Here is a 23,306-nt window from a genome sequence, read left to right as displayed (position 1 = left end):
GATCGGTCTTGTCCTGTGCACATTTTGTACCAAGCTTTTTAAAAACAGACAATAAAGTATTTTGAATCCTTATCTGTGAATTGAGTTCAGTCCAACATCCTCTGTCATCTGTCTAACTTGTCAGCTCCCCTCCTTCATCGTGTCCGTCCTCCCTCAATGGCCCTATTTGTGTACTCACACGCAGTCTTGTTTATTGCCTCTCGAGATCTCCTTTCATGTCAGCAGTCTAATCCCCTAGCTCCCCTTGTTGGTGTTAACAGTGAAGGTGGAGAGTGAAAGATCTAGAGCAGCTGTAGGTATGGCACAGCTTGAGTGCTTCACATGACATTGATGGATTACTGTTCCAATGCTGTGAGCTTGTATTTATAAATCAGTATTAATCACGCGGATAAAACATGAAACGATGTAGCTTTGCAAAAATGTCTGTTTTATCCACTTAAATAAATGAAGAATGAAAACTACCTCACTATTGCAGCAAACAATAGCTACTTATTTTGCAAGCAATTTTCTCCTCTTGTCTTCCCCTATCTTCTTCCTTAATAGTACTTGCATGATGTTTTTTTTTTTTTCATTATTTTTTGCAATATTGCAGATATGGCAGTTTATCTAATTTTCCTTGCACTAAGTTTGTTAAAACAGTAAACCCTCAGCATTAGGAGATTAATTATAAAAGTGGCTTCAAATTTCAAATTTTATTTATAAAGCACATTTTATACATGAGTAGAACAAAGTGCTTTACATAGTAAAAACAATGTTTGCATTTTGTCGATCTCGGTTCTGACAGAAAGGTGCCGAAACACAAAGCAGATCAAAGTTTGTTTTGCACTTGGCTAGGTAGCCACAAACCAATCAGGGTGTCCAAGTGTCCACCTGAGGAAGACATGGATGAATTATGTGAAGAGGACAAGTCATTGTACTGTAATGCAGTGTTCTAATAATAAACTTTCCTTTGATATATATCACAAATGTAAACATTACTGATCAAGTACATGCTCAAATGCAAATAGAATTCATGGTGCCAGTGCTCTTTCAGATAGATTAAGCAATTTTAAAATTAAACAAATAATAATAAAATAAAATAAAAAATAAAACTGCTATTGACATCAAATATTGTACCTTCAAAGGTCTAAAGGAGACCATGTCTCAACAGGTCGAGACAAAAGGGGAATCTATTCATCTTGAGGCATATAGTCAACTTTATGACTTATCAGATTTATGTAAATATGAACCATACTGACTATTAAGTTACAATTGGTAAAGAAAAACATTGCTATATACTTTATAACTGTTTTGCAAAATGGTTTAAATGGATTAAATTAGCAGAATTTGCTCATTTAAATATTGTTGTGATATATTTCTGTGGCCAAATAGCAGTAAAGCAGATATGACATCATTGACAGGTGGCCAAAACGACACCATTACACCCAGTTAGGAGTTTTAAAGCTATGATCATTGCTTGAAACACATCAATAAAAGAACTCATTGCATTGCTTTTTTAAAAGACATTTTATTGCAGAAATGAAACAAAACATACAAAAATCTCATATGTCAAATTGCTTTCCATTACAACCCTTTTAATTCATTTAGAGTCACACAAATCGTTTAATCTTAAAAACGTTAGTACTGTGGTCAATATTTTAGAAATGAACACTAGACAGACAAATGTTTAACATTAAGTTCAGACATGATATAAAACGTGTTACAAATAGAGAAATTCACTCAAACAAGTAGCATTTTTTTACAAATACCATATATATTCCTGTTTACAATTAATGTAAAAAATAATTACATAAACAGCAAATGCCTTATTCCTCTTTTTTAACTATCGAGCATGATGAGTTTTGTCCTACCCAGAAACCAGGCAACATTCTTCCTTTAAAGGAGCTCTCCATGTGCTGCAGCAGTTGGATCTCCTTCTTGCTGTTGACGCCCTCTCCCTTTTCTTCAACTGCATAAAAATTTATGACACCAGCTGGATGATCAAGGTACACCCCAAGAGTGGTGGACTGGGGAATATCCCTGATTTCTGTGGCATTGCCATCGAACCACACCTGATAGTGTGATCCACCCCAACCAAGACCCCAGGAGTTTTCATTTTCTCCCAGGCCACAGGGTCCATCTCTTCCCTTCCTCCCTGCCCCTTCATATGCAGCTCCCACCACAACCCAGCCTGAATACTTCACTTCCCAGTAAACTCTGAAGCCTAAGATACCTTCTTTGCAAAGAACCTTTTAAGAAAAATAGGCTACAATTAATACCACAGCAGGTTATATGTGAATATTAATTTATGGCTATAATTCAGGATGTAGCTGTGGGCTGTGCTCATATCGCTCTGGTCTGTCCAACACAGGGCAAGTAACATTATCAGTCATGCGTGACACCTTAGATGCATTCTCTGTGAGCCACAGCACCTTATTTGACGTCTTATCGTCCAGGGAAAGGTTGATCCAGTCTATGGTATGAACAATTATAGCCATGGCAGACAGAAAGAACAATTATATACAGAACTGATGGAAATTTTTTGGCAGAATTAAACAAGGAAATGATTTTTCTTACATTTTAGAAGATCAGCTCTGCATGTGGGCTCAGGGATGTTGGGCTTGTAGACTGGGACATTTTCTAAACGATGACAATAGTATCAAAAAAAGAAAACTTATATTACCAAAATGTTAGCAGGTGTAAGTTTGGTGGAGAATGTTTAAAGATGATGTCAAAGTATATATTTTCTATTCTTTTCTTTAAACTCACCTGTTGGAGAAGCCTCACGTTTGGACTTTTTCCCTTTAAATAATAAAGAAAATCCTTTACACGTTAATTCTGTAACATACTGATTTTAAACACAACCACAATTTAACACTCTGTAAATTAATCACTCTCAGCCAACGCTAAATAAGAAGGCAGATATTCATTATTAAACTTTATTCTTCTTATCTACAGTTATTCACTCACCAAATCTGCCAGGTGCAGGCATGATTCTCATGGTCGCTGTACTGGTCAGCATCTTGATGGGTTATTGCTAATAAATGTAGATGTTTCCAGAATCTTGGCGTCTTCAGTGGAGAAATGTTAGATGAAACACACATCTTGTTTATATACCCTCAGGAAAGGAGGTTTATAGGTTTATGGTGCCCCCCTGGGACTATACCCAAGATAAATTGTGGTAAGGTATGTGAAGATGATGTTCTCTCTAATAGGCGCGCCACAGAGTCTGCCAAACCAGGATTTGAATGCCAGCACTAGCATCTGACCCACTGACCTAAATTTGTCTAAGTGATTTTGAATTTGTTGGTACCTCGTTGTCTTTTTGTAATCAAGGGCACATTTTAGGGATTTATACCTACTCAGGAAAAAGGTCGACCAGTGCAGAACATTCATATTAGATCAAACTGAATTTGTGGACTTTTGAGTTTTTTTTTCTTTGCGTTTTGTTAGTTTGTTTGATTGAGGCATTAGATGACGTGGAGATCCTCAATATGGTGTACTTTCAAAGAACAGTAACTGAGTTTAAAGTTTAATTAATTTAAGTTTAATTGTAGCTGATTTTTTAGTTTTGTTTTTTTTTATCCATTTTTTATTTCTTGTCTTCTTTTTGTTTCATTATTTATTTTTGTATTAGATTTAGCATCCCAAAAATCTGTCCATCTTAAGTACACATGTAATAGATTTTGTGAGCATTTCAAAGTCAAAATGAGAATTTGAATAAATAATTTTAACCCTCTGGTGCATGAATTATTACAAAACAGTACCACATTTTTTTAAATAAAATATTTTACTTTTACAGACAGGCACATTGATGTTTTTCTGTTTTTTAATCTTATTTTAACTTTTACTCAGTGTATTGATTTTTCCACTTTATCTATGAAAATATTTATTAAATAATATCTTGTCATATTATTATAATATAAATTTTCTAAAAAAACACTTGGATCATTTTCTTGTCCTGTTTATCACTGAGGCAAACTTGGTAATTACAATGTGTGTATATATACTATATCAAATGTAGTTTTTCTTTATATGTGGCAGAGAATTGATGACTCACTAATGTCCATTGAAGTTGATAATTTATGATCCACACCCATGCTTAAACAGCCTTTAAATATGTGTCCACTGTAGTGGACACTATGCACCAAAGGGTTAATTTCAAATTTAGACTATAAAATGTCTGAATGTGGTTACAAAAAACAATGCCCTGCATCACTTATTGCCGGTATGTTATTGTGTTTTAAGCATTTAATGCCTCTGATTTATGATTGCCATGTGACAAGAGAATTAGAGGAACTTCACTGTGCACATGCAGATGCATTATCCATAGTCTCCTCACCTCCCGTTACATTCAAAGAGTCCCATCTGGCTCTCTAGGACAGTTTTTAAGCTGTAACATGTTTGGTATGTATTGTTTAGTATGTTGGCTGCACGGCAATCAGTGCTCTATCAGTCATCTGCTGGGACAGACAGGAACATAAGAAGGACGAGGTAGCCTTGACATGTGCTTTGGCAGGTTGCCGGGAACAGTAAACACCTCTGAAACACTGCCTGGAGGGGAGAGCTAAGATAGGGTTTATGATCAGTGACATGCTTTTCTTTTAACCCAGTTTATGTGTATTAAGGCAGTTGTGATGATAAATTGCTGAAATAATAATGCAAGGTAAGAGTGTAGTTAAGACTGGTATCATGGACCAAGAGAGCTACAGTTTTAGCTACAGTGTACAGACAATAAAAACCTACATATATCCATAGTGACTTCTTAAAATGATTGATCATAAGAACTGCATTATACGCATTTGGATCAAGTTTTTACTGGAGTCATGAAAGACCAGTTTTTAAGATGTTATTTTCTCAGTTCATTGTTTTAATGCTGGTGATAGAAAGTGCTGTCGAACATGTTGACTGTGAGTGGCCAAAGCACATGATTCACATCATTTTCATATAACCATTCAGTAACTGCACATGCTTTATGAACAAAGCATACCTTGAAAGAGACTTGCATGAAAATAGAAATGTTTAATCAAAGGATAAAAGTAATGACTCAGAATTGCATCTTGTTTGCAATGGCTCTTCTTTTTTGTAGGAACATGTAAACTTTATAGTAGAATTAGCCCAAAAACAGAGCCACAGCTACCCTTATTATAGGGGTCAAGAATATTATGAATGATGACTCATCCAACCATAAAATATTTTTGACATTTGTGGATATAATTACACATACTTTTTTTTTTTTATTTTACCTTTATCATAAGGGCATTATGCACTGTAATAACTCAGTTAAAGATGGGTTTGTTTCATCAAATGGGTGTTGTCAACTACAATTTCCAGCCCTGCTCACTGATGTTTTTCCTACAGACATAACTGAAACACAAGCCTTGAGCAGCGATGTGCTTGTAATAACAGTATCTGCTCAGAATTTTTATAGATGTTGCAGAGCTTGGATGGATGTTTATTGCTTATTTGAACCAATGTAGGAGTCTACTTTTGTTGATTTTCTTTTTCATTTATTTACTTAGCTTTTTCCTTTACTGGGCAGTCATTTGATATCAATATTTATATGCTTGTTTTCTGTTATTTTTAAAGTGCTTTGAGAAGCAGTTATCCTTTAAATTTCTAACATAGATCATATTGTGCATGTACACATTATATTTTCAAATGGAGAATAAAACTACATAATAAGGGCTAGTTTTCAATGTTCTGCATTTACTCCTGATCGACCTCTCACCTGCTTATTCAGAATTCATGTGTGAATGTGTGTTTCCGTTGATCAACCATCCCAACCACCCTCAATGCATCAATGCAGTCACTGTGCAAAGTGACAAGATCTATGGATCTATGCAGAGGGAATGAGGCGGGGTTTAGTTGGTCATAGGAGTGTCCTAGAAACTATGAACCATCAATCGAACCTTTTTAAGGTAAAACCAAACGTATACAGATCCGATTACAAACCTTCAACTGTTCCTTCTGTCCTATTGGCAAGTATTGTCATGCTTATGTCTACGCCTCCAGCTATGATCCTTCATCTCTGACCTGCCTTAAATGTATATAAGAACTGCATGAAGCTGTCTCACAGTCCAACCTGAGGAGACACTTCATACTCCCAGACATCGGTGACTTATCAAATCTAAACAGACTCGCTGCCTCAACTTCAAGGGTCAAGATGCCTACCACCAACAAAATCATCCCCGAATCTCAGAAGTCAGGTAAAGGTGAGCTTTATTTTCAGCATTTCACGTAGCAGCTTTTACTCCTGCTACACCAGGAGAGCTCAGTTTGCCTTCTGTCAAATAAAACCCTTTAATAATATTTTTACATGTTTAATTTGGTGCATCCAAAGCTGCAGATATAGTTCTTAATTCAAGAACTTCACTGTATTTATTGCTATTTATTATCCTCTTAATGAACGGGTCAGCTTTAAAAAGCTGATTTATTGAAAGTAAATTATTGTATGCTCACCATTATGAGGGGTGTATAATGGTTTTATGGGCTGACAGCAAGTACAGTCGCTGCCTATTGATAACATGGATATAGCATCTTTAGTTTAAATTTATCAGATATCGATCAAGTCCCACTATAACCTAAGGAAGGTGTCCCTATAGAGGTTGACCTAGTATCTCCTGGTGAACTTGAAGGCTTGGTGGTGTCAGGTTGTAATGAGGCCATACAAAGCTTTTATTTTCATCATCTTGTGCTATATCCAGACAGGTGGCAAAATATCTACACATAGTCACTTTCGTCCTCCAGTCAGCAGAGAGATAAATTTCAGCCCATTTAGTTGTGACACACATGCTGCGTGGCATAAAAATAACAGTTGAGTTGGAAAAATGTGAACAATGACAGCAAGTTGATATACAGGCACTGGTCATGTTTATGCTCACCTTGAGCTCTCTTTCTCCACTTCCTTAAGAAAAGTATTTTTATTTTTAAATTCTAAGTTCATGCTAATCTTTCATTTTGTTAAGGATGAGAAGATAAAATGGGTGCGTGATGGGGCAGTTTATTTTAGAGGTGGTGATAGTTGTTGATAAATATAACTCATTACTTATGTGTGTCAGTGCTGACATCTTAATGCTGTGAGGTTTAAGTGTTCCCTCCTCTTGATCCACATCCTTGACAAAAAAACTGGAGACTACATGCTTTCACGTGACACTGGAGCGTTAGTCACCACCGTGGCATCGGGATTACAAGCTGTCAGTTTCTACTGAAACTCAGCTTTAACACAAGTGTTCATGGCTTGAAATAAAAAACTGATGATAAGATTTTTGTAAATCTTTTGATGAATTTCTTAAAATCTGCCAGTTGTTAGCAATGGATTTATTATCCCAGATTATCCGATGTGTACAAACAGATAATGTCCCTCCTCTCACCTGATAATGTCCTCTCAGCTTCACACTACATTCTGGTGTGAACAAATCCAAGCCTTTAGCATGTGAGGTGTTTGAGTAATTCCAAACGCCTGAAATGAATCAGCCACAGGCGCCAGATAACAGGCGGTTGCTGATATAATGATGAGGCAGATGGTTTTCTAAGTATACGCCATTTTTCTGCAGAAGCTCGCTTCATCCCCTGCTGAGACGCACCTGCCACCGACCCTTCAAAGTAGTTATTAGTCAAGAACTTGATCCTAATACTGGCTGGTCTGGTGGAAATAATCTTTTTCTTCTTCTTTTCTCTTTTTTTTATTTAGCAAAGAAAGTCAAAGGTGGAAAAACACCTGCAGGTAAGACAACCAATTTGTCACTTGCGAGGTCATTCAGAGGTCACTTTTTTTGTGCTGTTTAGATGATTTAAAACACTGGCTTTGTTTCTTAGAGAAGATCCCAGTCTACGAGCCAAATATCCCTGAACCCAAATGCAGAGCTGATCTTGTTAAGTGTAAGCACGTCATCTTTTTTGTTTTTTACTTGTTTTTAGTTTAATCCTTTCCTATCTCAAAATCTTTTGTCAAATAATTGCTTATTCCTGTCTTTTCAGACTGGATTAACTTGTCCTTGGATGACAGAACTGCAAATAAGGTGTTGTGGATCACAGAGAACGGTGCCAAAGTGGCCCGTATGACTGATAATGTCACTTGTCCAGTCTTGGAAAGACCAGAGAGATATGAGTATGCTCCCCAGGTACAGTATGCAGATAATATGTATTACTTTGGTTTTAAATTGTGACATTACATACTTGTAATGTAGTGCAAAATTTGATAAATGCCATGAATTAATTACTGTTCAATAACATGTGGGATCAATAGTAAATTTGTCTCGAAATTAAACAAAAATGCAATATTTCAAAAGGTTCTTTGCAAAGAAGGCATCTTGGGTTTCCGAGGCTACTGGGAAGTGGAGTTTTCCGGATGGGTTGTGGTCGCAGTTGCATATGAACGAGCAGGAAGGAGAAACACTGATGGATCCTGTGGCTTCGGAGAAAATGAGGAATCTTGGGGTCTTGGATGGAGCGGTTCCAGCTATCATGTCTGGTACAAAGGCCAAAGTACCAAGATCAAAGACATTCCTGAGTGCTCCATAATTGGTGTTTATCTTGACCAGCCTGCCGGTTTACTTAATTACTACGCTGTGGAGGAGGTGAAGGAGGGAGCGGAAGGCACAGTAGGAGCAAAGGAAGTTAAACTTCTGGTGCAGATTAAGAGCTCCTTTAAAGAAAAAATGATACCTGGTTTCTGGGTGGGGAATCATTCTCACTGCTCGATCATGAAGAAGGAGGAATGAAGAATAGAATCAGCATTTAACAACAAGGTCTAGATTTAAGTTTTATGTATAATATAGTTTTTATATACATTATTTTTAAGGGGGAAAGTAAACGGTTTTGTACATTTCAGTTGATTGGGAACAGGACCAGTAAAGGTTTATAATGCAAAATGTGTATATTTATTTATATTTATGGTATTTATGTGTCTATTATTATTGTTTGCAAGTATCTAGAGTGTTTGTTGAATGTTGAATATGCATAAGTTTAAAATAAAAATAAAACAACAATGATTTTCTTTCATCTTTTTCATCTCTATTAGCTAGCTGAAATATTAAAAGATAATGATGACAATCAAATGTCCAATGAGAGTGCATACTTTTCCTGAAACTGAATTATGTTCACATACAGTTTTTTTTTGTTTTTTTATCAACAAGTTCTATAAATGAAATGGTGATATAAATCATTTGTTCATACCATGAGATATAACTCATAATGGGATAGTACAGTACCATGCACAACATGACTTATTTGCAATGTTTCAACTCAAAGCTCATTTCCATGTCCAGTGTTATGTTTAAGCTACATAGTTCGTCAAATTGGGAATAATGGGAGGTAGATAAGACAAAAACGTATCTTCATAGGTTTATAAAATAGTTGTGGTTTAGGATAAAATACAATTTTTATTACAATGTCACTTTATCATTCGCTACCACTTGTTCCAATTACCCCTAGAGTAATTACGTCTGCTATTATGAACATACAGTATGCCACATAAGTATGTTTTAGGAAGGAGGACAATCTTGTTTGACTCACTGTGGTGTAAAATATTTCTTTCCATCAGGTAGAGTCCTCAGAACATGATGTATGTTATTCTTTGATATGATTTACTTTTTTGTACACAGTTACTTGGTATTTTTTAAAACCATCAAGTAAGAATTGTTTACCTGCTTTAGTAGACAATAAATTCATTTGTAGAGACCAAAAGGTGGTTGTTGAGTTTTGTTGATGATCCTCATCCAAGAGACTCAGGTTTGTTTCATTTAAACATAGGGCTTTCTATAATGTAAAAACATTCCCTTTTAACCAGTAAATATGAACCTTAAAGATTTCATGAGCATTCAGGGAAGGTCCAAAGTAAACCTTTCCTAAATGTTCCATGAATATTTATGTTTTTTTAACAAAGAGCAAACATTTAGCAAAGGTTAAGAAAACTTTCCATTTTGACCTTAACAGATTGTTATCTGTGTGTCGTAGCAAATGTTGCCAGAAACTTTAGTAAACATTTGTGGAACATTCCTACCTGAGTACTTACTATTTTGGTTATGTTTTGGCACCTCCTTATTAACTTTAGTAATTAACCTCTTCATCATGAGAGGCCCCTGTATGGGATACATGCAGTACAGAAGATCTTTGCACATGCACCAGTTCTAAAATGTGACATATCTAAAAGACTTCACCAAGCTTTGTCATCCAAACCAAACACAATTCAAACCCCAAGCAATTATTTAAGCTTGTAACAGAAACAACAGAACAGCAGCAGAACAGAATCAGCTGTATTGCTGCTGCTAAGTTCTTATAGGACAGCCTTTGAAACAAATCACAAGTTTCCATGAAAATGAGGGGGCCTGATAGAGAAATATTCACTCTATATTAGGATGTCTTATCTTGGGCTTCATTTCTTTCTGGATCCTTATAGTGTTTCTAAGGTTACTTTGGGGGCTATCAACTGATTCTCCTGACTGACAATTAATGGAAATGTCAGTCATGAACAACGACTGATGAGTTCTTGAGATATGTACCTGTGTAACACCTCTATGAAAACATCTGTAAAACTGTTCAGGTCCACTTTTACAACGTCTACTTTTGCGCAGTTAAAATTAAACCATTTAAATTTCCTACTGTGAATTCAATGGATTTGCTCTGACACAGTAACACATATCTTAATTCTGACAGTTTTGTAATTATTTCACGTCCTTGCTTTCTTTTGAGACCAAGATTATACATAGCCTGAAGCCCTTGTAGTTGTGGAGAAATGCTTGGTTTATTTTATTTTGAAAAGGAGGCAGAAAGGGCCTCATAATGAAGAGGTTAAACCTGCATGTCTACGGGTGGGGATTGATTATAGTTAGCAAGGATTGTAGAGTCCATAGATCATTTTCAGCCATTTGGCTAAATATCTATCTTTAGTTTAGATGTGGCCCTTTCCACACAGTTTGATGAACAGTGGTGGTTTAACAAGGACATCTGCTCTGTGTCAACAAAGAGTGATCTGTGTGGGTTGCCTGTACTGTGTTGGCTGTGCTGATTACACTAAGCCAGACCAGTTTCGTGAGCTTGCTTTCAGTCATGTTTAAAATCGTCTTCTTGCTCTTTTCAACACACTCATTAAGTTTCATCGAGGTCAAATATCTGCATTAGCTTCCCTCACATCAATTCATCAAAGTCAAGTAAGTGCTCCTCTTGACCCCCTGCTGAGTCCTCATTCCTCTAAAGCGTCTTCCAGACACGCCTAAAGTCACACTCATCTTTCAGGAGGATATAAAAGTCAGGTGGACAAACACTTCACAAACACTCTATTTGGATTAATCAGATGGGTTATTAGCATACGGCGTCAAGATGCAGAGTAGACCCAATTCTACAATCCTCCTTTCCGAGACCAGCAAGGCAGGTCTGATTTTTTTTTACCATGTCATTTGAAACAATAGCGTTAAATATTTTAGATAAAATAATGACAGTGTGTTGCAACAAAACATGTGAACATTTAAATGATGGTAATGTCTTACCTCAACTCTGGTGAACTGAAAGATAAAAAGCCAGTGCAACTTTTGAATTTTTAAGAAAACAACCCCATTAAACCCATTTTATGCCACCCAGTCTCTTTTTCTCATTACGTTGTAATAAAATTTAATTTCATTTAAACACTAAAAATTGTGAAATATTATAGTTGTGATTGATTTGTTCCTTGTATTTAATATCTTATCATATGATTAACTGTTACAGTTTCTCCTTTTGCTTTACTTTTTAGGAAAGAAAATTAAATCTAACAAGACTGCAATGGCTAATACAGGTAATGAGTTCTGAAATGCATATGATCAGCATATGCCTCAGAGAGTTGTACTTATATTTGCATCTATCTAAGCTAGTTTCTTTTCTTTCCAGAAAGAGGTAATGTTTATTTACCAGATATTCCAGAACCAACAAGCAGAGCAGAGCTCATGAAGTGTAAGACAATATATAATTTAGCAATGTTTTCCAGGGTTTACAGTCAGTCAGTATAAAAATGTGATTGCATTTTTTCTCTCTAGACTGGATAAATTTGTCTTTGGATGAAAGGAGCGCAAATAGGACGTTGTGGATTTCTGATGGTGGGTCTAAGGTGTGTCGTAAAACTCAAGAGATTTGTCCTGTCCTGGATCGGCCAGAGAGATATGAGTGGTCTCCACAAGTAAGTCTTAAATTTAAATAAATTTGGTGTGGTCTAATTTGTAAAGAGATTACTTTTTTGTACATGTAGCGTTATTTATTTATTTATATTTCTCAAAGGTGTTGTGCAGAGAAAGTATTTGGAACAGCAGGGCGTACTGGGAGGTGGAGTACTCAGGATGGGTGGTGATCGGAGCTACCTATGAAGATGCAGGGAGGCGAGTAGATTCTGGGTCATGCGGTCTTGGAGAAAATGACGAGTCATGGGGTTTGTGCTGGTCAGGAATGCTCTACCAAATCTGGTTCAATGGTTTACACAAAGACATCAATGATGTCCCATTTAGTTCTACAATTGGGGTTTACATTGATCAACCTGCAGGAATTATAAGTTTTTATGTTGTAACTGGTGAGGGGGCAGAAAGGGAGGTTAAACTACTGCATAAAGTCACAACTATCCTTGTGAAAAAGATTCTTCCAGGTTTCTGGTTGGGAATTCAATCAACATGCACCTTAATGAAAAAAAACAGATTAAATTGAGATTAAAATAAACCGATGGATGCTGATGACACTTGATAATTGTGGACAGTATTTTATTTGTAATATTAATCACAATATATCACATATCACATCATTTTATTAATTTTTGTTTAGAATTAAGTTCCCATTTCTATTAATCCCATCTTTAACATTACTATAGGTCAAGATTACTTATTAATCATTGGTCTCTGAGATCTTTTTGCTTGTTTTTTGTTTGTTTTCTATTCATCTCATGTCTGTTTTTGGATACTTCATACCTAATTCTATAGCTTTTATTAAATGTGCACAGTCTAATTATGATATTTATTATATATGTATTACTACTGAGTGTAATTTAATCATTTAAAATTGAACTTTTCCTTGATTTCATTTGATTTAATTTTATATGAAATAAATTTTCTTCTGTGCATTTTCAAATGAGTGAAAGCTTTTGTGCAAAGCTCAGACAAGTTTTCCCTTATAGGTTAAATTCCTCACAGCCATAAATTTCTGATGAAGAAGTAAAGTGGAAATTGTTCCTCTAAGTTAAAGGGTCACTTTTTGACATGTGATAGTCTCCATCTTGAAGATCAGTTTCCTTTTCTAACAGGTGGGTCTCAACTCCTGCTGCTTTCACGCCTGCTGTAAAGCATAAGCTTTAAAGAGGCTAAAAGTAGAGCAGGAGAGCCAACACGAAGCATTCACACTCTTGCTGGCACAGCACATCATGCAGCATTTAACAAGTGCCAAGTGGTGCCCCAATAAGTGACCTCACACAAGTCACGCCAGTATTTCAAACACTTTAACTGCTGTCATGTCTCCTACAGTAAACAGTGAACAACACAACATCAATAAAAAAACATGTGCTGTACAGTATAGTCAGTTAATACACTGCTCTGTGTTAAATCTGTATTTTTTGTAAATCAATGTTTTTTTTGTAATAATTAAAAAAAAATCTTAATACATGTGTTTATTTGTGTCATTTTTACAACAGCATGCAGACTACTTATTATGTTGGAGTCAGTTGCTATCAGAAACTGCATAGAGTGCATAGACAAATACTTAACAATTTTAGGAATTATTCAGTTTTTGTTTGACCAGAAATCAAATATGGAATCAAGCATCTCTGTTCCAGGACCTCACTAAAGTAGCAGGAAAACCAACTCATAATGTTACTTTTATAATATAATATAAATGCAACAAATGCAAGGTCATAATAATTCTAAACACAAAGTTATAAAGGTCTTTGAATTCAATCACCCACATAACATTTATGAAGGATCAAGATAATATGGACTGTAAACAGCGAAACCTAAAACTGAGAAGGGGTGGGACTCAATTAAAAAGAACAATCTAATTAATTACAAGCTTTATAATTAATTATTCTTGACTAATCACATTTTAATCGTTTAACAATAGCTGCCTTAAAGAAGCCACTTTTTTTTTATTTAAATTGGTTTTAGTGAACGACACAGACATAATCAATAATAGAAACAGACATTAACATTATGAACTCAAGTTCTAGTAATGTCTAGAAAAATGCATTTAATTGCATTTCAATTTAAAACAGTATAAAAAGAAATAGAAAATATCCCTCATCAAAATAGAACAGACCTAAACTTAAAGTGTCATTTGAAGTACTTTAACACCTGCAGCTGTTCTCTGAGTAAAAGTCTACAACATGTTACAGTACTTTTAACCTTTTAAACTTTTTCGTCCACACGCTTCTTTAATAGATATTGTTATCCGACAGTAAGCCAGCGCGCGATCTGCCAGAATCAAATTTGCATGTTTCATTTTCAATCTGATCATGGAGCAGAAATGAACGTCTGCTGCTCTGACTGCAGCTGAGTGCTTCTAGACTTGGGAGAGGGCTGAGCCAGCACCACTGCTCATTGAGAAGAGCAAGCGTTGCATGCTTTCAAGTCAGTCTACAAAGGTCTCCAATATCACCAGAAAAAGTCGCTGGATTTGTTATTTGCTTCATTGAAATAGTCACTAGTGTATACATATATATATATATATATATATAAAAAATTGTCGTCTCGCCCTCCTCTTCCAGTTTGGGGGTTACTGCCCGAGTTCTCCAATGACCACGGGCACCACTGTTGCCTTCACTTTCCAGGCCTTCTCAAGTTCTTCTTTCAGGCCTTGGTATTTCTCCAGTTTCTCATGTTCCTTTTTCCTGATGTTGCAATCGCTTGGTATTTGGCTTTCCTCTGCTGTTTGTCCATCACCACAACGTCTGGCTGGTTTGCTATTACCATTTTGTCAGTCTGGATCTGGAAGTCCCTCAGGATCTTAGCTCGATTATTCTCTACCACCTTCGGAGGTGTTTCCCACCTTGACCTCGGGGCTTCCAGTCTGTACTCCGCACATATGTTCCAGTACACTATACCAGCCACTTGGTTATGACGCTCCTTGTAAGCTTTCCCTGCCAGCATCTTACACCCTGCAGTTATGTGCTGGATTGTCTCAGGAGCCTCTTTGCACAGTCTGCACCTGGGGCTTGTCTTGTATTGTAGATCTGGGCCTCTATTGCTTTGGTGCTCAAGGCCTGCTCCTGTGCAGCTATGATCAGAGCCTCTGCTTGTCTTTCAGTCCAGCACTTTCTAGCCATTGGTAGGATTTCTCGATATCAGCCACTTCAGTTATCTGTCGGTGGTACATCCCATGGAGGGGCTTTTCCTCCCATGATGGTTCCTCCATCACCACATGATCTGTTTTCCACTGCCTGAGACATTCACAGAGTACTTCTTCCGTTGAGGCCATCTTCCTGATGTATTCAAGGATGTTGGATGATCCTGGATAGTGGTTCAGACACTCACTAGTCCTCTGCCTCCTTCCTTGCACTTAGTGTACAGTCTCAGGGTGCTGGATTTGGGGTGGAACCCTCCATGCATAGTCAGGAGCTTTTGTGTGTTCACATCTGTGGTCTGAATCTCTTCCTTTGGCCAGCTTATTATTCCCACAGTGTATCTGATGACTGGCAGGGCATAGCTGTTAATTGCCCAAACCTTGTTTTTGCCATCGAGCTGACTCCTTAGGACTTGCCTACTTCTTGAAAGTACTTGGCTGTGGCTGCTTTTCTTGTGGCCTGTTCGAGGTTGCCATTTGCTTGTGGGATTCCAAGGTACTTGTAGCTGTCCACAATGTCTGCTATTCTGCCATCTGGGAGTGAGACCCCTTCTGTATGGGCTACCTTCCCTCTCTTTTTCACCATCTGCCCTTCTGGATCAGGATTGTCCGGCCTTCAGTTAGCCATTCAGGGTGGGTTCCATCCTTTAGCAGCTGGGTCATTTGTGCTGCCAGGCGTTCATGGAGTGTCGTTAGCTTCTTCAGCCAGTAGGTGTGAACCATGTCAGGCCCTGGTGCTGTCCAGTTTTTAATATCTGAGACTCTCTGTTGAATGTCTGCTATATATATATATATATATATATATATATTTACTTGTGTGTGTATCTATATACAACATACAACAATGCATCAGCATTCATACCTTCACATACATTCATAAGACATACGACAGTGCAAACGTATGAGGTAAGAAAACAGGGAAATTGATCAAAATTACACATAAAATATATCATGTTAAAAAACAGTCTTCTTAAATGTATTTATTAATTTATTCATTTGTGTTTAGTGATTTTTAAAATGTGACTTTTGTAAAAAAGTGATCAGTGAAGATGTTGTTCATGGCTGGTAGGTGGAAGTTGGTGAAGTGTTGAGCAGTTTCTACAATTCTCTGCAGAGCCTTCCTGTCAGTTGCAGAGCTGCTTACACCAGGATATATAGCTTCTCACCCTCTCCATCTCCTTGCCAGTGATGGGCACTGGTGTGTGTGTGTGTGTGTGTGTGTGTATCTTACATCCCTCTTTTTTCCTGAAGTCAATTTCAATTCTTTTGTTTTGTTAATGTTTAGTGTGAGGTTATTTTCTTTACACCACACAGTCAACCACGGAACTTCCTCCCTGTACTAGACTCATTTTTCTTGCCTATTAGCCCCACCACTGTTGTGTCGTTTGCATATTGATGATTCCATTATTTGACAGACTATAGTCATGCTTGTACACCAAAGGAAAAAGGAAAGGAGTAAAGGAAACTACTTAACACACAACCTTGTGGAGCTCCTTAGTGTTAGAGTGGAGGAGTGATTAGTGCCCATCCTGACTGATTGTGGCCTATTAGTCAAAAAGTCCTTTATCCACAGGCAGATGTTGTGTTGTATGCCCAGGCTGAACATTTTAAAGAACAGCCTGCTAGGTAGGATGATATTAAAAGCAGTGTGTGTACTGAAAGCCTAAAAATACACTATTAGTGCTATGCAGTTGAGAACCCTGCCAAATAATTTTGCCAAGGCAATGATTTATCTTCAACAAAAATTATTTTTATTAATTAGCCACATATTAAGTAGGGTTTAGTAAGATTTAATGAGAACAATTAGTAGGAAAAAACATGTGCAAGTACAAAGAAGTGAAATAAATAAAGTAAACTTTTACTTTAAGTCATATTAATGTTAAAATAAATTAATAAATAAACAAATAAAGGAATCTGAATAGCAGTCCACACTTAAATAGCATCTTTAATCTTTGTTTAGGTTTTATAAAATGTTTTACAATGTAGTTGTTGTTCAGTTATTACTCTATGGATGTAGTGTATTTTTTTATCTATATTGTTATGTAATGTGCAGTTTGTATGTGTTTCTCTCTACACACTGTTTACCCTGTTGGGTACAATTTGAGGTACAATTTTCAAGGACAATTGAAGGGGTGATCCCACGTTAGTCTCCCAGTCTGAAGTTGACCACTTTAACTTCTGAGCTCTGTCACCCAGGTTGTCAGTGAAGAAATATTTGCTCAACTAACAATAAATTAAATATGCTGTGTACTTACATAACTGAAAGTATATGTAACTTCTGAGCTACACCTGAGGTACCTCTTCTATGAGAAACTTCTGCACTGGTTCCTGTGACAAGTAAAGTGATCATTTACAGTGAGAAATTTTATACCTGGTACCAACATCTATTTGGAACCAAAGAAAACAAAACTGGAGACCATGATCCAAGAATAATCAGAGCTTTACCACCCTGCATGTGTAAAGTATGTTTGAGCTTATGCCTGGCATGTAAGTGATTTGTAATTCAAAGCCTGTGTCATGCAAAGTGGTACCAGTGACACATTCAGCTTGAAATAAAGGTAGGAAAGGACAGCGTCCGACATTTCATGCTGTCATGTGCACATGGTGTTTAAACAATACAGTCTGAATACAAGTGAATTAAAACTTGAAATGAAGATTTAAATCTTAAACATTTCCTCTGAGCTTGTCTTGACTTGTCTTGGGGAATTTACTTGAATATGAGTTAAAAGTATTTTTTTTAACTTCTCCTCATGTCGTGAGCTTCATGTGAAGACTTGTGCCACAGCCTGAGAAGTTGAAGTCAGGAGCTGGTCCATAATTACATACTCACTGTGGGCATATGGTATTATTCCCACCTGATCCACTGTCAGCTTATTAATATGAAACACTCATTAATTCTGACATTATTGGACCCAGAAGATTTGCTGTCATGTAGTTACTGGCCTACATTCAAACTGTCTTCAATCTAATATGGCCTGTGGGAACAGATAGGTCACATGACTCATCTCACTATGTCTTTGCTTGCATCAACTATATTTGTATTACTATATTTGTATTAGTTGTTTGTGATATGGCTCAGTTGAACTGTACTGTACATGTCTTGCCATAAACCAAAGATTCTGAGGTGCATTAACCTACATTAGCAAGGATTTAAAAAAAAAAAATAGGTCTTTAATTTGGTTGTTTTTCTTACTATTTTTAAAAAAAAAATATGTTTTAACCTTAGTGATGAAGAAAATTAGCATATATTTAATGGCATGTTAAGCTTTCTTAGTCATAATGTCACACCCGACTTAAATTAATGGGTCATTGTGCAGACTTGACAACTGGCTGTTCAATCTATTTAAATTAAGCTAAGATAAGATAAGATAAGATAAGATAAAATAGGCATTATTCATCCCCTAAAAGGGGAAATTTCTTTGCCACCACACATCTCATACATACACAGTGACAAAAAACATGAAACAGACCTGAATGAGCTGGAGCAGGGACCCACCTAAAACATGCAGGAGAGTGGCCCTCAAAGAGCATGGTTGAGATGTATGCTCTGTATAATGTATATTTATTGTTTACAAAGTTTAAAAAGTACTTTTTATATTAAAAAAAAGTTAATTATTTTAACTTTCGATTGTACTGTCAGTCCCTCTACTGCATGTTGTTGCAAATACTGTTTATTTCTCGAAACAACAACATTGCTTGGAGAAAAAGAAGAAAGCCCTGTATTGTTGGTAAAAGTTGCTTTTTAAGAAGAACATTGTCTTCAGGAATGTTTTTTTGCACTTTTAACATTCTCAATATAAACTATTTACTGATTCTGTTGTGTCTATTATTAGAGATTGAGTGAAGACTAAAAATGGTAAACAGCTCTACCTGCTGGAATTTCCCTGTCATTGCACTGCAACTGACATTCAATGCAATGTTGATTTAATGCGTGATAAAATGTATTGAACAGTTCTGCGTGAAGTATGTTCTTCTTCATATGTATTGTATTTGAGACATAATAAAAAAAATATCATATAATGTAGACTAAATACACCAAGTTCAAACAAAGAATAATCACTCAAATCCAGAACATGGATTACCAACGAAAATATGATTATATTAACATTGCTGTTATTTTGATCTTACACAGAGTGGAAAATAGATTTTACAGTCACTGCAAAAATAAAAGATTTTGGTGAATAACAAATATAGGTTTCAGAACGGGAAAGAATGCTGGAGAAGAAAATTTATTAATACATATCTTCATAATTTGTCCATGCATTGCTTTGTTTATTAAAGATATTGGTAAATAATAACACTCCATGTAAAAAAAATGTGATTTATAATAGCTTGAATGAAATAAATTTGTGAACTGAATAATTGAATAAACAGCCTCCATGAACTCACCTTGTCTCACATCCTCAGTGATCATCTGGACATGATGAAGCTTCTGTGTCTAAAACCGAGGATCACATAGCTGACGATGGTAATCTTTGCTAATATTGATGTTATGCAATAAAGCATTCGCTAGGCTACACCAACAAACACCCGAGTCATGTTTTCTATTGTACTTTCTGTCTGACTGTAAACTTCTTCTACTCTGCTGGGTAACTTTCCGATTCATGTCCCCTCTTTTCAAGTAATGACTAAATTAGGTAATTCAGTAATAATTACAAGACAGCACTTTTTCCCATAATCAGGTTAGATATTTTCATAAGATATTTACTGAAAATAGTATGTAAGATAATAATCAGACTCTGACTTATTCGTCATTCATTATGGCCTTAAAGCTGAAAAATTATCTTGTTTTATTTTGTTAATTTAAAAAAATGATAGTAACTTGTTCTCAGCATTACAGACTTCAGGGTCTGATGCAGTCCTTTTTTCAAATAACGTGACACCAGTGGCATCTTCACAATCCTGGAATTACAAGCAATCCCTTGACACCAAATATGTCATGATTGCTCACTAGAAAAGGGTTAAAGTGATGGTACATAATAGAAGTATTCTTTACCGCGAGATCTGTAAAATCAAATGATTTGCAGTAACAACTTTGATGAATCTTGGAATCTAAGTCTGTGTTGTCCCTAAATTAATTCTAACATGTACAAAACAAACAACTGCTGCTGATATCAGCTCAGACTGTGTGGTGCTGCTCACCTCTTGTCTCCAATAAAAATTAGCTACTACCCCTCATTTCATTTTCTTACCCTATGTTTCTCTCTCTTTCCCTCTCTCTCTCTCTCTCTCCCTTCCTTTCCCAGACTTCACTTTCTTTGTGAAATTCATGGCTCTGGCTGATTCATTGCACTCTGAGTGTAACTCAAGTTGAACAAACCACTGCGGGTGTGGACTAAACCATTTTTAGCCCATTTTTTAACCACTTTTTTATCACTATTTTAGAGGGGTGATTTTTTTTAAAAAAAAGAAAATCCATCATCATTGTAACACAAAATTCAATCTCTCTGCACCTTCATTCAGGCAAATTGTCTCTGATTATCATATTAATTATTTAGAAATTTTAAAATCGAACACACACACATACACACACACACACACACACACACACAAAACCACCAACAAAAAAAAACTTTTCATTCCAGGATTTTTAAGGGCCCCCACCATGCAGTGGGCCCTGGGTTAATAGTATAATTGAGGGACTATATTTCTCAGCTGCCCGTGTGGACCCAACCACGAATAACTGACTGGTTGGATGGATATGATTTTATATCAGTCAGTAAGGTCAATTACTACAACTGCCTTTTGTGTAAATTCCCATGAGCCTTAACTTAACATATCTTAACTGGTTGTTCACTTGTTATGTAATTTTTCAACTACGTACCTAATTTCAATTGCAGCTAATTTTTTTCTGATAGCTATTTTACTTCTAAACAATAGATCTTAACAATAAAGATTAATATCGGCAGCCATTTTATAATATTTGCAGCCATTATAATAAAAAAGAACTTCATTTCCCATACGCCTTGAATCTACTAATGCTTTTACACCCCACAAGTTAATGAATGCATAACAAGGGATGATAAGTCACCATGCAGCTGTCAGTCACTCGGGCTGTTGTATAGTATGCTAAAAGGGAGTGGTCATAAATATCTGCTGCCGGACTGATTTCTCCCCTGTGAGAAAAGGACGTCCTGGCATCTGAGGTCGCAACCCTCCTGGTTCAAAGCAAATGGTCAGAACAAGTGAGAGGCTAATTATAAGACAGCATGATTAACTTTAGAGTAATGGCAGAATTGTTCTGTGATGTTCTGTTGTGTTGAGGTTGCAGGATTTAAGCAGCAGTCTTTTTAATATTGGGCCATCCTCTGTTTATTCAAGAACTGACATTCTTCTGTGACTTCTGCTCTTGTTAAACCACTTAAAATGCCTTTGATACAGAGCAACAATGCCAGCCCTCCCAAAATATGTGTGTGGCCTGTTGCTGAGTATCAGCTCTCACTCTCTGTTTGAGTGCTTTTAGGTTTTATACGTGACCCACAGCCTTGAATGTTCTCACTCCTTTCACCTCAATACAGTGTACAGCTGTTGTCTTACAGGAGGATGAGCTGTGTGTCATTTTTCCTGCATTCCTCAGGCAAAACAAATGCATTGGAGGCACATTGCTTATTATCATGACAGTAATATATAGAGAACACAGGATGTGGACTCATTGTAGTGTAAGATATAAATGAAATCCAATCAAGTGGAAAAGTCTTTTGCTTTCACGTCTATACAATTAGGATTCACTAAGATTTCTGATGTTTTAATGCATTTTTTTCTTTTGCATATAGTAAATCATTTTTATGTCTCCATGATTAAAAAGGTGGAAAAATAATTCAACAATCAGATTAATTATCTTAAAATAAAATATTTTATACAACAGTTTATGAATTTTATAAAAAGAAACCATTGTGTGAAATCCCTCAGAATATGGATATAAATAAGTTTACAAAGCTTTGCATAAGTAAACTGAGGAAGCCAGAACTGATGAAAGGTACAAAAGATGTGCATCACCCCTTATTCTGATTGATAGGGGGTGATGATTCTCATTTACGGGGGCCGAATGCAAGAAGAAATGAAGTATAGCTTATTTTACACTAATCCATTTCCACTCACACACACTTAACATTATTTGAATAATGTTTGAGTGAATTATGGCAGACCTGCCATGAAAGGTGCTGGCAAGCATACAAGTTGTCAGAAGCAAGTTCAGAGCAGAAAGGCTGCAATCTCTTGGCAGTATAATAGCTGCATTGGCCATTGGACAGCTCATGAGTGCTGCCCAAAACCACCAAAGTATGGGAAGAGGCTGAGGATTGACTTACTAACCATAAGCTGATTACCATCTCCTATACTTGAGCTATAACCAATAGAATATCAACAAAATGACTTAATTTGTGTAACTAATTCATAATTCTTTTATTCCAATAACAGTTATATTCCAGCAGAGATTGTAAATATCTGGACCAAAAATCAGAAGAAGTTCGTGGTTTCAAATTTTTATATTTATATGGATAAACAGAAAAGGCTTGAATAAGGTGTTTTTGGTTAGATTTAAATAATCATCTACTCCTGTAACGGTCACATTTGAAAAGGCAAATATCCAAATCTGTTTGTCAAACTTCAAACTCTACATTCAACAATTTATTGAGATTTTCTTAATCAAGGAATTTTCATACATGATAAACCATACCTCTGCCCCCATCATCAATTTGTGGTATATTGCATATTTATTTGGATGTACCTATCACTAAGTAACAGTTGCTTTTAGTTTGTTTTTTTTCTTTTACTGGGCTGTTCTTACTCTCCCGCAAAAGACCTTATAAAATTTAAGTGACTAAATAAATAAATAAACAAATAAAAGAATTAATTGAAATTTTTAAGAAAGCAAAGGGCAAAACTAAAGAATGAAACAGCTGTTTTATTGTAAATTCTTGAGTCACCAACCCACACTCAGCAAAAGAAAGGCTGTCAAGGACAGGGTAAGAAGAAGAGGGAGGGACTCTGAAGAGGAAAAAAAGACGAAGAGGAGGGAGAAAGGCAGAAGAGGCCCACAGACAGTGCAC

The 23,306-nt window shown here is 36.2% G+C and overlaps 3 protein-coding genes across 3 annotated transcripts; 2 read left to right on the top strand and 1 right to left on the bottom strand.

The window, feature by feature from the left end:
* Positions 1–1,708: 1,708 nt before the first annotated feature.
* LOC121633016 (stonustoxin subunit beta-like) lies at positions 1,709–2,980 on the bottom strand. Its single transcript, XM_041974875.1, has 5 exons — positions 2,950–2,980; positions 2,749–2,781; positions 2,557–2,619; positions 2,312–2,452; positions 1,709–2,230 (listed from the first exon to the last, which is right to left on the bottom strand). Exons 1-5 carry the CDS (start codon positions 2,978–2,980, stop codon positions 1,806–1,808), a joined length of 693 nt encoding a protein of 230 aa, XP_041830809.1. The 3' UTR covers positions 1,709–1,805.
* Positions 2,981–6,078: 3,098 nt separating this feature from the next.
* LOC121632801 (stonustoxin subunit beta-like) lies at positions 6,079–8,904 on the top strand. The gene is made up of 5 exons (XM_041974552.1): positions 6,079–6,194; positions 7,673–7,705; positions 7,798–7,860; positions 7,960–8,102; positions 8,271–8,904. Exons 1-5 carry the CDS (start codon positions 6,146–6,148, stop codon positions 8,700–8,702), a joined length of 720 nt encoding a protein of 239 aa, XP_041830486.1. The 5' UTR covers positions 6,079–6,145; the 3' UTR covers positions 8,703–8,904.
* A 2,374-nt stretch (positions 8,905–11,278) lies between these two features.
* Positions 11,279–12,642, top strand: LOC121633015 (tripartite motif-containing protein 16-like). Its single transcript, XM_041974874.1, has 5 exons — positions 11,279–11,350; positions 11,708–11,749; positions 11,842–11,904; positions 11,988–12,127; positions 12,226–12,642. The coding sequence occupies exons 1-5, from the start codon at positions 11,299–11,301 to the stop codon at positions 12,640–12,642; spliced, it is 714 nt and encodes a 237-aa protein (XP_041830808.1). The 5' UTR covers positions 11,279–11,298.
* Positions 12,643–23,306: the final 10,664 nt, after the last annotated feature.

The sequence above is a fragment of the Melanotaenia boesemani genome, chromosome 21 (genome assembly GCF_017639745.1).
Source record: "Melanotaenia boesemani isolate fMelBoe1 chromosome 21, fMelBoe1.pri, whole genome shotgun sequence".
NCBI classification, from domain to species: Eukaryota; Metazoa; Chordata; class Actinopteri; order Atheriniformes; family Melanotaeniidae; genus Melanotaenia; species Melanotaenia boesemani.
This window is presented reverse-complemented; position numbering and strand designations above follow the sequence as displayed.

Coding starts and splice junctions, on each gene's coding strand:
- LOC121633016 (XM_041974875.1), bottom strand. CDS start 2,980: ATGAGAATCATGCCTGCACCTGGCAGATTTG. Junction 2,782..2,949: donor GCCTGCACCTGGCAGATTTG/GTGAGTGAATAA, acceptor TATTATTTAAAG/GGAAAAAGTCCAAACGTGAG. Junction 2,231..2,311: donor GCGATATGAGCACAGCCCAC/AGCTACATCCTG, acceptor ATTTTTCTTAAA/AGGTTCTTTGCAAAGAAGGT.
- LOC121632801 (XM_041974552.1), top strand. CDS start 6,146: ATGCCTACCACCAACAAAATCATCCCCGAATCTCAGAAGTCAGGTAAA. Junction 6,195..7,672: donor ATCTCAGAAGTCAGGTAAAG/GTGAGCTTTATT, acceptor TTTTTTATTTAG/CAAAGAAAGTCAAAGGTGGA. Junction 7,706..7,797: donor AGGTGGAAAAACACCTGCAG/GTAAGACAACCA, acceptor TTTGTTTCTTAG/AGAAGATCCCAGTCTACGAG.
- LOC121633015 (XM_041974874.1), top strand. CDS start 11,299: ATGCAGAGTAGACCCAATTCTACAATCCTCCTTTCCGAGACCAGCAAG. Junction 11,351..11,707: donor TTCCGAGACCAGCAAGGCAG/GTCTGATTTTTT, acceptor TTTACTTTTTAG/GAAAGAAAATTAAATCTAAC. Junction 11,905..11,987: donor CAGAGCAGAGCTCATGAAGT/GTAAGACAATAT, acceptor TTTTCTCTCTAG/ACTGGATAAATTTGTCTTTG.